Raw genomic sequence first — 17,089 nt, 5'->3', positions numbered from 1 at the left:
TATTAACTCACCAGTTATCACAGCATGATCTCCTTTCATTATGTTGACTTGTTTATCTTTGAACACAATTTGAAGACCTGCTTCTTCCATTTTCTTCACAGACATTAAATTATATGAAAGTTGATTACATACCCATACATTCTTCATCTCAATTAGGTTACCATTTACTGCTTCTAGATTCAAATCACCTTGTTTTATTGCCTCCAATGATTGACCCTTCTTTGCTACATGTATATTATACATTACTTCCTGGATATTATCTAAAAACATTTCAACATCCTTTGTAACTAAGTGATTTGTAGCACCACTGTCTATTATGAAATTTATTTCACCAGATTCTGAGTTGCTAACTAAGGTGGTTTCCTCTGCTGTCAAAAATGTTACCTTTTCACCATTTTCTGCTGGGAATGCCCTATTTCCATTTTTATTTTTCCAACACTGATAGCGCTTGTGTCCTATTTTTCCACAGTTATGACATTTAAATTGAAATGGTTTATTATTTCTCACATTACCATTACTTGTTCCAGCTTTATTCTTCCATTTATTCCACGGCTGTTTATTTGCTACAAATGCAACATCAGGATTTGTTTCATGGTCATTTTTATTGTGCCTTGCCTCTTCCATTAGTAGCTTGTTTTTAACAAACTCTAATGTAACTTTAGTTTCATCTTGACAAAACATAATATCAATTGCTGTAGTAACTGCTTGATATGCTTCAGGCATTGCAGAGAGTAACTGTGATATAACTTCACCATCTTGTACTTTACCTCCTGCACTTTTAAGTTCATACACAGTTTGATTGAATTCTGTTAAAAACATATTTAAAGACCCTGTTGTATATTTCAATGACCTTAGTTTCTGCTGCAGTTGAACCTGTGTCGAAATTCCCTTCTTTTGGTAAGTATTTTCCAATGTACCTATAATCTCTTTTGCTGAGGTATTTGATTTAATCATTTCCAGTACATTATCATGCAAACATTGCACAATTAGATTCCGGGCTTTCACATCGTTTTTCTTATATACTTTTCGAGAGACATCATCTGCAGGTTCATCTTGAGATAGTACAGCTAAGACACCAGCCTGTTCCAGTAACAATTTAACTCTGAATAACCAGTTGGAGAAATTATTTCCATCAAACGGTTTGATGTTTACAACATTTGTTTCCGCCATTTTTGTCGTTGAGTTCCGTACCACGTTCTCCGTAAACACTTTTGTTTTCTGATTACCACTATGCAAGCTTCTTGAATTTCCACAACTCTGGGCCCATAACCTTTAGGGATGCGTGATGGAAAAAGTCTTGCTTATAGATGGAAATAGTAAAAGATACGTTGACAAAAAATAAACGTTTTATTCTAACATAACCTGTTTACATGATCTCTTAATTCTACTTGTTGACATTGACACTTGTGTCACTGACAGGTAATGCCAACACTTAACATAAAAATGTACAATATAGAATTGTAATACCAACAGAGTAGACTGGTTATATGAAACGATACTCCCAGCTATCCATAAGAAAACCTGAGGCGACCAGTCGGAATCATGCAGCCAATTTCAATAAAACAAATATTTGAATATTTTAACAACGAATTTGAATTTTTACAATTTGGTTAGTGTTTTTAAAAAATTTCGTAATGGTCCAAGTCCAGAACATAATCTACAATTTGGATGGGACAGCAGTTACCATTGTCCACAATCCTTCAAATGTAATAGGTCCGAAAGGCTTGAAATTGGAAAGGTAACTTCAGGTGAAAAGGGGTATTGGTGATGGCATGCTGTTTTATTATTGCAATAGGTAATTCTGTACCGCCCTTTTTTGTATTTCCTATAGTCTATTTAAGGACATAATATTGAAGGGAGCACCTCCTGGATCTACAGGAGCAGCAAGGGAGAAAGGTTGGGTAAACGGAGAAGCCTTCGTCGACATATTGGGACATCTCCATCATTTTACAAAATCGTCTTCAGAATTTCCCATACTGCTTATTATGGATAACCATGAGTCACACATTACACTTGCTTCATTGTAATTTTGTAAGTCTAACGAAATTATACTTTTAACTTTATCCCCACTCACAAAAGCAGAAAACTTCAACCTTTAGATAAAGCTTTATATAAGTCATTAAAAACTCACTTTAATAAAGCCTGCAATGATTGAATGGTAATTAATCCCGGCAAAACAATCAGTATCTATGAAATAGCTGAACTCTAAGACAAAGCATATCCACTTGCGTTTATTCCAAACAACATTATCAGTGGATTTAAGTCAACTGGAATTTGGTTATTGAATCGGTAGATCTTCTCTGAAGACGATTTTCTAGCATCTGCAGTAACTTATTGACCGTTTCCCATACAGCAGATGACAAATGAAACATCTACGTTACCAATAAAACAGCCGTTACTGAAACGCCTGATATGGCACCACAGTTAGTCAATTACGAAACTGCTGAAATAAAAACACGGCAACTAGAAGAAGGAAGAGGAAAGAACAGAAAACGTAAAAGTCAAATATTATTAAATACAGCTAATGAAGACGTACTAATTGCTGATCTAAAAGTAAGGCATGAGAAGAAGGCAATTAGAAAACGTGGTGAAATAAACACTTCCAAAAAAATGTGATAGAACAAAAATGTTTATCTTACATAAAAGGATTCAGAAACAGACATCAGCGTCAGAAGACGAAGGGTCGCTTAATAAAGATGATATGACAGAAAGCGAAAAGAAGTTGGGAAAAGAAACGTTTTTCAATCAAAGACATGTTAACTTCAAGACATGGAAGATTGTTCTGACTCAGAAGAATCGGAAGAATCTTTCTCTTGCGCTGATACTGAATCACCTATGGGATTGTTTAAAAGTAATGACGAGATATCCCAAATGAATTACGACGATAATATGGAAATAAACGTTGGCGATTATGTTCTCATTAAAGAAGTTATATCCGTCGTCTATTTCCTCCAATGAAAACTAAAAAAAGGACACTTTTTGAACTTTTAGACATGTAAAAAAATATTACAGATTATTTTGGTTATTATATTTTTACTTCGGAACAGATTAAAAAAGTTTTAATGTACGCAATTTCAAATGTTTGTGCATTTAAAAGAAAAAAAATATTTATTTCTTGGGAAGTGGGTCAATATTACCTTTTACTTTTCTTTACTTTTTATTGGTATATTTTCCACTATTTTTTTAATTTAAAAATATTCAGTGAATAATATATATGAACTTACCCAATTTTTCCCATAATGTCCTCGGCTTCTTTAGCCATATTCAGCGAAAACTGAGTATGATTGTACAAACTATCTAATTTCTTGTAGAACTTTTTCAAATTATCTTCGACTTCTTTTACTTCTTTTTTGAGATTTTCCACAGGGAGTTTAAAATCGGTCACATTTTTTAAAATATCCTCAACTTTTTTCAGTGAGGCATTAGCGTTGGCGTCTTTTTGAGTCAGATTGTACTCTTTCATAATATCAAAGATAGCCTGGCCTTCATTAAGAGCCTTTTCAACTTCGTTACCTTTAAAAAACAAAATAAAATTCAAACATGAAAAATAGTCTGTTATTTTATAATTTGGATAGCTGAAGAGAAAGTGCTCTTCAGAGCGCTCTGGTAGGGATGAGAGGTGGCTTTAGATCAAGTGTAGGAAAAATTAAGAACCTTAGGAGTGAGAATATGGAAAACTAGATAAATAATAGTCAGGAATGGAAACTGATCTTGGTCCAAGTAAATGGATTTTAGAGCAAAGGATGTTTACGTCTCTACTTACCTGCTTGCTCGTGCAACTCAGTAAATATCTTATCAATACCCTCAGCTGTTCTAATAGCATCTTCTTCTACTTGCGATATCTCGTCTACCAATTCTTCTAATGTATCTTTCAACTTTTCAGATTGATTTTTAAATTTCTCGCTATTTTCCAATGAGTAGTTAGACTATAAATAAGTAATGTTATAAAATTAACATCAATATTGCAGTTAATAATTGTATTAAAAATAATGAGTTGATTTTATCATTTAATATTTGAAACAATTAAAAATACATGATTATTTTTTTACAAAAATGCGTTAAAGTATGATAATGGAGCTTGTGAGAAATGCGGATTACACTCTGTAACAAAACTCTGGGAAATGTCCAAGGATACCGACAAATAAGTCGGAGGTTCTAGAAATAGAGTCCAGGTCTGCCAACAAATCCAGTCTCAGGTAAAGGGTGTTTTTTTAGAAGTATAGAAATGTAAGTTGGTAACACTTTTTTAAGTTTCGGCCATTTTGACAGCTGTCAAGTGATTTATGTTAAGTTTACTGCCTTTTTCATTCTCCAATTGAACAACTATAATGTGCAGGAGCTGTGATTTTAATATGACGGCGCAACATGTCATACAGTTCTTGCCACAATTGATTTATTGAAGGAAACGTTTGGAAACTGCATAGTTTCACGTTTCGTACCGTGAATTGGCCTCCAAGATCTTGCGATTTAGCACTGCTAGACTATTTTGTGTGCGGATATATGAAGGTGCTGGTCTACGCCGATAAGCATCATACGATTGACCACTTGGAGGACAAAATTCGCCGCGTTATTGCCGATATACAGCAACAAATATTTGAAAAAGTGAACGAAAAGTGGACCTCCAGATTAGACTATGTCAGAGCCAGCCATGACGCTCATATACCAGAAATCATTTAAATTATAATGCCAAAAGATTACCTTTAAATAAAGTCAATTTCATGTCAATTTATAAAAATCATCTTTGTTTTATTCTGTTTCAAAGTTTTATACAAAGTTCTCTAAAAAGAACACCCTTTAATTAAAGGTTCAGTGCCTCGTAAGCAATGAATCCATTGCGTATATGAAGAGAGATGGTGAATGATATGATAACGGGAACATATTGGCTAAGAAATGGAAAACCTGGCAGATTAGAAGGTCCCAAGGTGGTATCCTACCTTACGACTAACTTAATTATATGGTAAGCTATACTGGTGAAATTACAAATACTCTACAAGCATCAAACCATTTGAAAATAATATAATTATAGATGCAATATAAAGTGAAAGATTGTTTATATTCTTACTCACTTTTCTATTTAAATTTTTGGAGTCCTGTTCTAATACCTCCAATTCTTGGATTGTACTGTTCAGGCTAGTTTGGCTGGGATTAATTTCATCGAATTTTGGTTTTAGTTTATCCAAATGTTCTCGCATGCTTTCCAGTCTTCTCCTAGTAAAGTATCCAGACTGTATAGACTAAAAATAAAATTTTGCGTATACAATTACGAACTATCTTTTTCGGCTTTAACTTACGTCAAAATCAAATATAACAGGATCAATTGTAGCTGCTAATTGATCGGTATCGTCCAAAAGGGCATGATGGCAACTGTCGCATTGATGGCAACCAAAGTTTTGTTCAAAAGCCCATCGATGAGGACATTGGTCGCATTTCTCTCCGATTACTCCTTCAAGACATTCACACTGTCCAGTGAGAGCATTGCAACCGAATCCTAGAGAATATTCCGTTTTGCAGCCACAAGCTAGAAAAGGGTAATAAAAAATTAACATTAAAAACAAATTTGGATAAGTTTTAGAAAAAAATCGGTTTATGTTTATTGTAAAATCAGTATCAGTGGTTTGACCGACTTAAAATCAAAGAAAAGTATATTATTTCATCTGTTGTGTTAATCTTTAGATCTTGAGATTCAATTAAAATTATTTTTATTTCTTTCATTGTATAAGAATGGTCTATATACTTCAAAAGTGGACTAATTTACTTAAATTGTATTTTTCTTCTTCTTAATCATTGATATATTACGGCCGAATAACAAAAGTGACAACAATTTTTTGTATCTTGTATACCTTGTAGGAGATGACCACTCTTACATCAGACCTTTCACATCATGATAAGCATCTTCATTTTCTCCATCGAAAACTGTGTTTCTCCCGGTTTACATTTGCAAAACCGTGACAGAAATAGCTTAGTATTTGTTCTGTTACTTGCATTCTTAGTATTTTTTTTGTTTAGTTGTCTTAGATCTAATTATTTGTGTTTCGGGCCACCCAGGTGATTCTAAGCTTCATCTCCAACAGAACATCTGAACACATCTATGAGCCTTTTATCTTTCTCCCTAAGTACTCGGCACAAGCAAAAATTCGGAAAAACAAACTTCTTACGAATCTGATTTTGATGTCATCGAATATTTCATAGTTTTTTCAAAGCTGTGTCAATTTAGCGTTTGTTACAATTGCTGATATCTGTTTTATTACTTCCCACCGAAACTATTTATTAAGGACCTTAGATGCACATATTGGTCGACAACGCTGAATGTTAACATTTGTGCTTTGCATTAATTCCCTTTAAATAAGTCTGAAAGGTGTTCGGTCTATGTATCTGTAGTCACATTTATACTTGCAGCTATCTCATGAACTTATTTACATTGATTTCTTATATAAAAAACTCTTATTATCAGTCGTTGACGTAAATAATACAATAAATAGAACTTACATGTACAGCCTTCCGTGGTGTAGTTCCAAAATCCTGCAGCGCACCTATCGCATGTCCTTCCAGTAACTCCCGGTTTACATTTGCATTGCCCTGTAACGTCGTCGCATTGGTCACTATCCGATGCCTCTCCACATTTACAAGGAGTACATCCTCTACCGCTTTGGAAACCAAAATGTTCGATTTCGCATCGGTCACACTTTTCGCCGACGACATTTGGTTTGCAGACACATCTACCAGTGGTGCTGTCACATAGGTCGGTACCAGCATCATCGCAGATACAAGCTGTAAAAAACCATGACAAAATATTATGGAAAAAGTAAGATATTTTATGGATGTACTTACGTTGACAGTCCTTCAGGTTGACAGCATCTCCAAAAAAGCTTGGAGCACACTCGCCGCATTGCTCACCGTATGTGTTATTGAGACACCGCAGACAGGCTCCAGTAACTGTATCGCAAGATTGTGGATCATCTGGATTAATGTTGCCTGAACACTGACATGGCTTGCAGTAATCACCTAAAACACATATAAGTTTACAACAAGCAGAATTCAACTATAGTTGTAGTTTAAAATATTAAAGTATAACATATTTTACGAAATTTTATGAATTTTTTTTTTTAAATAAAAAGTTATTAATTTATTTGAACATCGAGGAATTACCGTCTTTTAAATTTGTGCTAAATTTCCCCCAGATCGGTCAAATAGTTTAAAAGTTATTTAAATTATTTATCCCTGAGGCTAAATATTTAAACTATTGAACTTGCTCTATTAATAATGCTAATTTAGCAAATTTCATAGGATTCTTTAAGACTTAAACTATTTCAAAAGTTAAATGCATATTGCGTTTTCATCGAAATTATTTACAAAATAAACGTTTAAAAAAGGGGTATTTATTTTTACTTATAAACAATTGTAATAACTTCTATATTTTTTAAGCTACAGACTTGTAGAACCATTGAATAACTGGTAAAAAAACTCACATTAAAAAAACCTTCTATGACCAATAGGAACGAAGTTAGGGACTATTTAAAAAAAAATCATAACTCCATTGTTTATAAACATGAAGAAGTAAAATTTGCACAAATTTTGAATGAAAATCTAAGCTTTATATTGAAACTTATAGCTATAAAATTCATCCAATTTTTCGAAACTTCGAAAAACGAAGGTACTTTCCAAAGATCGACATAGGAAAGTGGAGGGGATAACTGTTGCAGCCCCTTTTTTTCGAGATCGGAACTTCAAATTGAAACACGCAGGAAAAATTTACATTATCTTGGTTTCCATTGCAGCTAGAAGCCTCTTTTTTAATCTGGGGTAGCTCGTCGAAATATGAATAACTACATATTATAGTTTTCACTGGTCGGAGAGTGGAAATATGGGAGACCTCGGAAAAATTGAGTCCATTTGAAATTAATTTGACTGGAATAGTCTGTCGCCCCCCCCCCCAGAAATCTCGGAAAATTCCGGAAAATCAACATATATTGTTTTTCATTTTATATCAATGATGTAATAATACTTTTAAATTTCAGGTAATTTTTTACACATTATATTATTATATTCCTTATATTAATTATAATTATGTTAATATCTTTCGGCCTACCTTGAACTTCTGGCCTTCCGTAAAAACCTGGGGAACAGTGATTGCACCTTGCTCCAAGATAGCCCTCTTGACACTGACAACTTATCTTTTCACCATCGGAACTCAGATCACAAGAATTAGCAAAACTGAAAGAATTGAATTAAAATTATATTAAATAAATAAATATTAAATTTATAATATATAAATATTAAAAAAAAACAATAATAATTTTACCATCATTCCTCAAATTTTATTAAGATTTATGTTAACCCTTAACTACAGAGATCCGGTATTTCTCACCGGTGGGCGGTCTGAAAACGTGGATTTCGTGGTACAAGCACCACTTATAATTTCATGTGTCTCAGTAGCAGAGCAGTAGATTCAGTACCTCTCGGGTAGTTTGTATAAAGGTCGGTACACATATACGAGCCAAACGGTATGCATGCATACGGTATGCGAACGCTATATTCGTTAATGTGTACGGCAGAAAAAACCGCTTGTGTACTGTTTCATCGTGACTTGTCGCGAACCAAATTGTTGCGGTTTATTCCACGACTTCAAAGGAAGCTCGTCTTTCAGTTTGGACGGCGCTTACTAGACGCAGCGAACATTTTTATTGTCTCATCAAATCGACATTGTGTGAATGACGTGTTCCTTCCTAGAGAGACGTGAGAAAACAGTAAACTGATTATTGTACATATTTTTATTTTTGTTAAACAAGCAAAAACAGAAACATAAATCAGTACCCAAATTATAAATAAAATAAATCATTTCGCACATGTGTGTTCGTTGTTGGTTTGTCGCTTTCCATGGATCGAGATAAGTATGCGATCAGTACGATGTAGAATATTTTTCAAGGATCTGTACGCGTACGGTACGTATACCGTTTGGCTCGCATATGTGTACCCACCTTAACAGTGCTAATCAAAGCGGTCGGCGTGTATTGTGAATATTTTCTATCGTAGTGCACATCAAAAATCTTAACCGGTAAAATTTACCGGAGGTCTGTTTTTAAGTAAGTATTTTTAATTAGACTTATATGGGTAAAATGTGAACTCTTTATAATATTTTTTTTGTGTTTTTAGGAAAAGAGTAAAGAAATGGACTCTGGAAGTCATCCTGGACCTTCAAAGAGGGTTAAATTTGGTGATTAAAATTTTGAGGAAATTTTGCAAAAATGGAATGAGGAAATTGATTCTAGCGCAAGTAATGTGGACTCAGATGCAGGGTATTTACCAACAGACCATGATACTGAATCACCGAAGAAAGAAAAACCAAGTAATAAATCCAATAAACCAAGTAATAAAAAAAAAGTAGTTTCGCCTAGTAATAAATTCGGATTTCTATTAATTTTGTTAAACTTATTTAATTTATTACAAGTAACAAATGGGTTGAAAATACATCCATCTTCCAAAAACAAATTTCTTTAATTCGTTTCATAGGGGGCAATAGCGCATGAATAGGATTAGGTAGATAGGTTTCTTTTTAAAAGTATGTCCTTTCACATTAGGTCTTCAATCTGGCACTGCCTCAAAGAAGGTAAAACATGTAGTAGTGTGAACAAAGAACAGACCTTTAGAGAAAAAACCGGCGTTTATTCAAAAGTATAGAAATTGACTACAACGCAAAACAACACTTTTTATATTCGTTAACTATTTTGCTCTTTCAACATAATTGAAATTATTTTTATCACATTAACACTTACTTGTTACTGGTTATAGGCAGTGGACATGCGCAAATTAAACAGTCCTTTGGAGTACCAGCTAACGCATTCCCATGGTAACCGGTTTCACAAAACTCGCAATGGTCTCCTTTTGTATTGTGGGTACAATTCTAGAAGAAAATTATGATTAATGTTCTTTTATACATTTAAAAGTTAATCTTATATGGTAAAATCCAAGTAATCAGTATATTCTTTTGATTTACAAACTCATTTGTAGTGGTTTTTTGTTGTGAATTTTCTACGTAAGCTAGTATTCAATTTTTTTTGCCCACTTAAATAACTTAAAATTTCTATTCTGAAGAAACTGAGAAAGTTAAACACGTCAAGTTGACGATATTCTGAGTAAATTAAAGACATTGCTGTGATTTTCTGTTTTGTTTTATTATTGAACATGAATTTTTATCAAGGAACCACCAAATCCATAAATATAAATGATTCAGGCAGACAGGAACGAACTGGTAAGCCACTTCACTAAGCAAAAACTGTTCAATTTAAGCACATAGAAAGGAAAACTACACTTATATTGGCAAAATCATGATGTTTAGAGTAGACAAATTTCAAACAACAGATCAAATAAAATTTAGACAAGGATACAGTACGATAGATACGCAGGAAACGTACGTTGGAAACACAGGCATTAATAAACACGATAAGGAAGAACCGAATAGATTTCCGATACAATCAGACCATTAAACACCTGTACCAGGATACTGAGAGAATGCAAGCAGCCTTAAATATAGTTGACGACTGGTGTACACAAGAGAGACTGACAGTCAATGCTCAGAAAACACAAATCGTTAACTTCACCAAAAAAAAAAGCACTACAAGGCCTAAAACCACTGGTGCTGGGAGGAACAGAGAACAGAACAGATTCTGAAAACCACACAAAAAGCTACTATATCCCTGGGCAGATGTAGAAGAATGTGCGGTAAGAATTGGGGGCTTAACCCCAAAATGACTCTATGGTTATACCTAAGGGTTATTAGACCAATGATAACCTATGGCTCGGTGACCTGGTGAACAAAGACGCAGCAAGTGGGAACAATAAGGCTACTAGCTAATACACAAATCCACCACCACTTCATATCTTTATACAGGGCGAAGCCAGATCAGTGATGCACAGATTAATCCATAGTCAGCGACATATAAGCCAGATGCATGGTGCTGACAACAGAAAGCTAATCGAGGAGCTAAAATCCGATATTGTGATGGGGCAGTCTATCAATGCAACAGCTACGAAATATAGCTTTAATAAATTCACAATTAAGATACCAGGCGGGGAAGACTGGAATAAAGGTGTACCCATACAAGCTGCTGCTACCTGGTACACCAGTGCGTGGAAGAAATAGAAAGGCAGGAAAAAACGTTCCGTTCATTTGCCATCTTCACAGATAGTCAGGCAGCGCTTAAGGCACTCAATTCTGTAGAGGTCAATTCTAAGCTAGTATGGGTTTGTGTGTGTGCCCTAATAAAACTAGGAGACCGTAGCAAGGTTACGGTAGCCTGGGTACCGGGGCACGAGAGTCATAACGGCAAGAAAAAGCAGATGAAATGACCAAACAAGTCTCATCAATGCCATTCATTGGATCGGAACCCTTCTGTGGCGTTGCAAAGACAGTAATAAGAACGGCTACAAGGAAGTGGGTAGCTCACAAATCTCTGGAATGATGGAAGAATTCAACAGGACAAAGACAGGCGAAACAGTTCATTATAGAACATTCACCAACATTTACGACAGACCTAATAAGCAAAGACAGGCAAACAGTTAAAGCCATAGTAGGTCTTCTAACAGGGCACTGTAAGCTGAATAGGCACTTGAAGCTGATGGGATTATCAGATGATGATCTATGCAGATTCTTCACCTCGAAAAAGAAACAGTAGAACACATTCTATGTCAAGGCTCTTGGAGTCAGGCTAGAGAATATTATCTAGGACTAGAGGACCACAATAGATCTGAAAGGGTAGCAGTGGAATAGACCAAAAGGCCACCTCTCTAAATCTATCCATCTAACATGTCAAGTTGACGATATTGTGAGTAAATTAAAGACAGTGGTGTATTTTTATGTTTTGTTTTATTATTGAACATGAATTTCTATCAAGTAATCACCAAATTCATAAATATAAATGATTAAGGCTGTCAGGAACGAACTGGTAAGACACTTAGCAAAAACTGTTTAAGCACAGAGAAAGGCAAACTACACTTGTATTGACAAAATCATGACGCTTAGATTCGACAAATTTCAAACATCAGATCAAACAAAATTTAGACAAGGATATAGTACAGATATATACGCAGGAAACGTTCGTTGGAAACACAGGCATTAATTAACACGATAGAAAGGAACCGAATAGATTTCCGATACAATTAGACCGTTAAATACATGTATAGGAGGATTCCCACTTCTCGTGTATTTGACAATTGTACGCCAATATTTGCGTACTTGTCAAATACACCAAATTTTGAACTCAATTTTAAATACGACGCTCCCATTACTCCTATGTTTGACAAGTACGCCAACACTGGGGTACTTGGTAAGTACAGTAAAACGCTAGAATTACCAACATTAAAAACACACCACGCTTGCGCTACGGAAGCCAAACACAGAGTACTGCAGAAATTAATTGAGACCAAGTCGGCAAGTAGTGGGGGCGCATCGAAAAGTATGAAGTTGTCGAATATGCAAATAATTGAAATCCCATTGACTCGCGGGACCTCGCATGCGGCAAATAATTGTACAGGTAATGGCCGAATGTTCCGACTGTTGTGACTCTGTTATAGTCATCGCTCCATCGTGTAGGAAGTCTAACTTTATTTCTATTACTATTTAAATGGGAATAATCCACAATTATTAAGAACGATTTCCGAAGAAGACTTCGGAAATCGTTCTCAAAATACAAACATTAGTAAATTTTTTATTTCTATTTGCATCAAACCTAGAAAGGCACTTGACCATGTGTTTAGTCCACCTACCGTCGTTCATTCTCGTCACATATCCAGTCCAATTGCACTTCATGTACGCTATTCTTTCTACAGCATTTTTGATTGCTGTTCTCGCTCTTTTAATTACATTTACTCTTTATAATTTGCAATTTATCACCCGGTACTAAGTATATTTAATGTGAATAAACTACAATGTTAATTGAAAATACGTTTTATTTGAAGTTTTGATTTTAACTTCGGAAATTGTTTTGAAAATACAATTTTTATTTTGACTTTTTTGAATTACAGAGAAGAAGTTAATTTTAATGAGATTGTGAAGTGTTTTGTTCTAATCCCTGAACATAAATCAAATATTAAACGTCCTTACCAAACAAACTCCAGTATTGACGTCACACTCGTCGGCATGACCATGGCACTCGCACGGTACACAGAAACCTCCATGTGGTCCAGATTGGATTCTGTAAAATCCTCGAGAACATTCTTCACAAGACAATCCTTGATAATTTGGTGGACAAAGGCACTGTTCAACTGAACTTGCGAGAGGTGATTGGTCGTAGTATCCTTGTACTGGTTCCAATGCTTCGTCGAGGATAACATTGGCCAACCTAACAATGAACAATTAATTTAACATAAAAAATCCAACAATAAGTACAGTTTAATTAATCAAGGTTTAATGTGACTTTAACTTTAGTCACATATCGAGAAAATATATCATCAATGAGTGCAAATAGCATGATTATTTGGTCTCTCTTAAGGTTTCTAAAGTTTATTTTTGGTACGGTGTAATTCCCAGCCACACACATAAATCTCTGAATTTTTTAGTTTACATTTTGTCTATTTAATTTTTTAGTGAACTAATTAAGTGAGGCTAATCGTTAAAGTCTAGATGCTGGATATGTTTTGCATATTTTGTCTCATTAGTTTGCTTATCATATTCTATTAGGCAAGCAGATTACCCATAAAAAGACGCTTAGAAACGGAATATACCACTATTTTTTACATTTCCAATGTGACAAATCTTTTTTACTCGTTTCTATATTATATTTCTCAAATCAAATGTATTATTGTTATTAACAAATAACAATTTCACCGAATCACTTAGAAATCAGTTTTTAGGCGTGTCTCATCGAAATAAACACTTTTTCTCTCTTGGTAATTTTTCAAAAAATGCGTCCTTTTCGAGTTATTTGCAATTTCTTATTGAAAAAAATCTCTCAATGATTTTTGGGATTTTTTTTTCTAAAATGCTACTAAATACATTACAATTCTACAAAAAAACTTTAAAATCTTTAACCCCAAAGTATAAGTAAGAATATGTTGACAAAAATACACGGTTTCTTTTTTGATGAAAACATAAACCCAAATATTTCGAATATATGACTTTCGACCAGTCTAGCGCTAAGTGTGTACAGGGTTGCGGCGATACAGGCGTGCTGCACGTAGAAATCTATATTTAAATTTAAAACAATCCAATGCAAATATCATATACAATATCATTGTTTAAAAAGGAATCAATATATTTACTTTGCTGTGAAAAATATAATAAAATAAAAATATTATATTAATTATACATCATTTTTAGCAATACAGCAGGATTTCTATCTAAGTCTGGGTTAAACAACAAAAAATTAAACTATCAAATAATTTATATCGTTGAATAACAATGCATACAAGAAAATTATATTCAAACAGAAGGCTGAGAATTTCTAGTTACCGAGTGACATAATGCGCGGCTCAGTACGAATTTAAGGATTATAATCGGCAGACCGTAATTTGTGTGTATCATGGGCCATATCAACGAAAGCTATTCTTTCTTATTACCTTATTACTGTATAAGAATATAGACGCATATGCGTCTATATTCTTTGGTATAAGTATACTGAACAGCAGTCCCCAAAATTATACGGATGTGAATATTGTCAAATCGAATGATCGAAATCAAATCAATGATAATTAATGGATTGATTACCTTGTGGAAATTGTCGATGACCAATAGGTAGCTCTAATGTAAATTCCCTCCAATTCCTTAAGAACTTCCATGATATGTTCTCGTCTAGCTGGTTCACCGGAAGATAATTCGAAATTGGTTTCTACTAGCTGTAGAGATGTTGAAAAGTCTGCATCCGGAGGAGGTTGCTCTAGATTAGAGTATACCAAGTAAATGTCTTTTCCCTGTAAAACTACGTCCGGGCCACTAACAGCCGATCCTATAAAACAACAAAACAAAATTAATGTTGTAAAACTGTTTCATTTGACGACATAATATATTAAATACTATTATTATTATTATTGAATCCATATTTTAAGAAGTACAATGGGAATAACAGTACAAATAAAGGAAACAAAAGCATTAGGCTATAATTAAAGTCATTAAAATGCAATTAATTTAAAAATAAGTTAGGACTCTCCTTTTTATATTATATTCCACTTTTTCACTGTTTGATTAAAAGTGATATCATTGTTTCCCAAAAGTAACGACACTAAAACTTATGTAGACTTGCTGAAGCTGAAACTATTGGTGGTTTAATAAACTCAGGTCTTTTAATCATCTTCTTTTGAGGTGCCTTCCCTTTTAGAGACATGTACTCTCTGTTTCTAAATGTGTCCTCACTGTCACTCTCCAATTCAGATTCTGAAGTACTTATTGGAAGTTGTGGCTCTAGATCCAAAGGGTGTTTGGAAGCTTTTTCAAATACGACATTTAAAATATTTGTATCCTAAAGCTAATAGGGCTACAATTAATAATATTGTCCATGCTTTGACTACATTTCCTAGATTCTATACTCAGGTACTTCATTTAACGAATAAAATGAATTTACCTCCACCTTTTGCTTTTGAACAATCAGCTGTACGAACTGTTGTACCTGTTCAACAGCCTGTAATACAAGAACCTATTGAGAGAATTAATCCTCCACCTGTGGTAGTTGAAAAAGCTTCCAAACCCCCTTTGGATCTAGAGCCACAACTTCCAATAAGTACTTCAGAATCTGAATTTGAGAGTGACAGTGAGGACACATTTAGAAACAGAGAGTACATGCCTCTAAAAGGATAGGCATCTCAAAAGAAGATGATTAAAAGACCTACCAAAAATTTAACTTATCCAAAAGGATTAAAAATTTCAGAGCGTTTTCGATCTTATCCGACCATCATTAGTGAAAACATCTTGAAACTAGCCACATAGCAAGATCCAATAACCCTTAGATTACTCCTTAACGCAAAGAACGTTCGCGTTAAGCATAGGTACCTTTCCTAAGCTAGGATTTTCCTGGAGGGATTGGTAGCTGTGGAAACGAACCGTGGCCTCCAAGGTCGCCAGCCATTATTACTACGGATTTCCTAATCTGGGGCATGTTTAATAACAATCAAGTTGGATATCATCAATTAACATTTCCCGATGTTCGCTCGCATTATTAATTTGATCGAAAAATTGTTTTTGAAGCGGATTGAGATGAGTGGCAACATTTTAAATATTTTAAATCCATATTTTTACGTTATAAGGAAATAAAAGCAAAGTTTCGTAAATGTTTTTTTTTCAAAATTTTTTGTTTGCAAATTTGTCAGCTGACTTATACTCATCCCTGTATAAAATGATAAACTTATTTACAATAGAATCGCTTAGTTCAGAAACAACCTAAGTCACATTCGGACAGTTTTAAAAAAAAAGGTTCTGAGAGTTTATCTGAACATTTTCACCAAAAGCATCGAGTTAGAATCTATGGAGAAGCTATGAGCATATTAACTTATTGTGTATTAAAAACGTTTGTGTTACATATTAACATGTTAACATATTAACTTATTGTGTATTGTGTATGAACATCAGGCAGTGGCGAAGGAAAGTATCCGACAGGGCAGAATGGAAGAACATTGTTAAGCAGGCCAAGACTCACAAAGGGTTGTAGCGCCATTAGAAGAAGAAGAAGAAGTATTAAAAACGGCGTTAGTAGGTGTGGCTAACGATCATACCAATATGGCGGTGGGATCAGGGCCTGACTCAATAATATTAAAACTACTATACAAATGTGACTAGTTATTCAGAAAATTTAATCATAATCTAAAAAAGTGCAATACGTTTTTAATAAACTATGATTTATTTATCCCGCAGTAAACACTAAAAACACGACATATTATACATAAAGATAAATTAATACAGTCAAATAACAAGTTGTATCTGAAAGAGATAATTTGCATGAAAAAAATTATTGTAGTAACTGTATTTTACTGTACTGTGAGGATACTTTTTAAAAAATAATTCGTGCATTATTTTTATCTTAAGTTTCGCATCTAAGTACTTAAATTCCATACCAGAGTAATGAGACTCTTTGACTGGAAATGTAGTTGCCTATGTGGCTAGGTTCCCTAG

General features: G+C 34.2%; 1 protein-coding gene across 1 annotated transcript in view; it reads right to left on the bottom strand.

Annotated features, from left to right (window-relative positions):
• LanA (laminin subunit alpha) overlaps positions 1 to 17,089 on the bottom strand; it is a 126,945-nt gene that overhangs the window by 29,485 nt on the left and 80,371 nt on the right. Inside the window, exons 22-31 of the mRNA XM_072529016.1 lie at positions 14,699 to 14,936; positions 13,097 to 13,334; positions 9,771 to 9,898; positions 8,087 to 8,211; positions 6,829 to 7,002; positions 6,487 to 6,768; positions 5,292 to 5,518; positions 5,067 to 5,234; positions 3,764 to 3,926; positions 3,225 to 3,513 (exon numbers count right to left, since the gene is read on the bottom strand). Of these exons, the coding sequence (XP_072385117.1) occupies positions 3,225 to 3,513; positions 3,764 to 3,926; positions 5,067 to 5,234; positions 5,292 to 5,518; positions 6,487 to 6,768; positions 6,829 to 7,002; positions 8,087 to 8,211; positions 9,771 to 9,898; positions 13,097 to 13,334; positions 14,699 to 14,936 (2,032 nt within the window). The remainder of the gene's footprint in view (positions 1 to 3,224; positions 3,514 to 3,763; positions 3,927 to 5,066; positions 5,235 to 5,291; positions 5,519 to 6,486; positions 6,769 to 6,828; positions 7,003 to 8,086; positions 8,212 to 9,770; positions 9,899 to 13,096; positions 13,335 to 14,698; positions 14,937 to 17,089) is intronic.

Source organism: Diabrotica undecimpunctata, chromosome 4, assembly GCF_040954645.1.
Source record: "Diabrotica undecimpunctata isolate CICGRU chromosome 4, icDiaUnde3, whole genome shotgun sequence".
NCBI classification, from domain to species: Eukaryota; Metazoa; Arthropoda; class Insecta; order Coleoptera; family Chrysomelidae; genus Diabrotica; species Diabrotica undecimpunctata.
The sequence above is the reverse complement of the archived record's forward strand: the minus strand, read 5'-3'. Positions and strand labels throughout refer to the sequence as shown.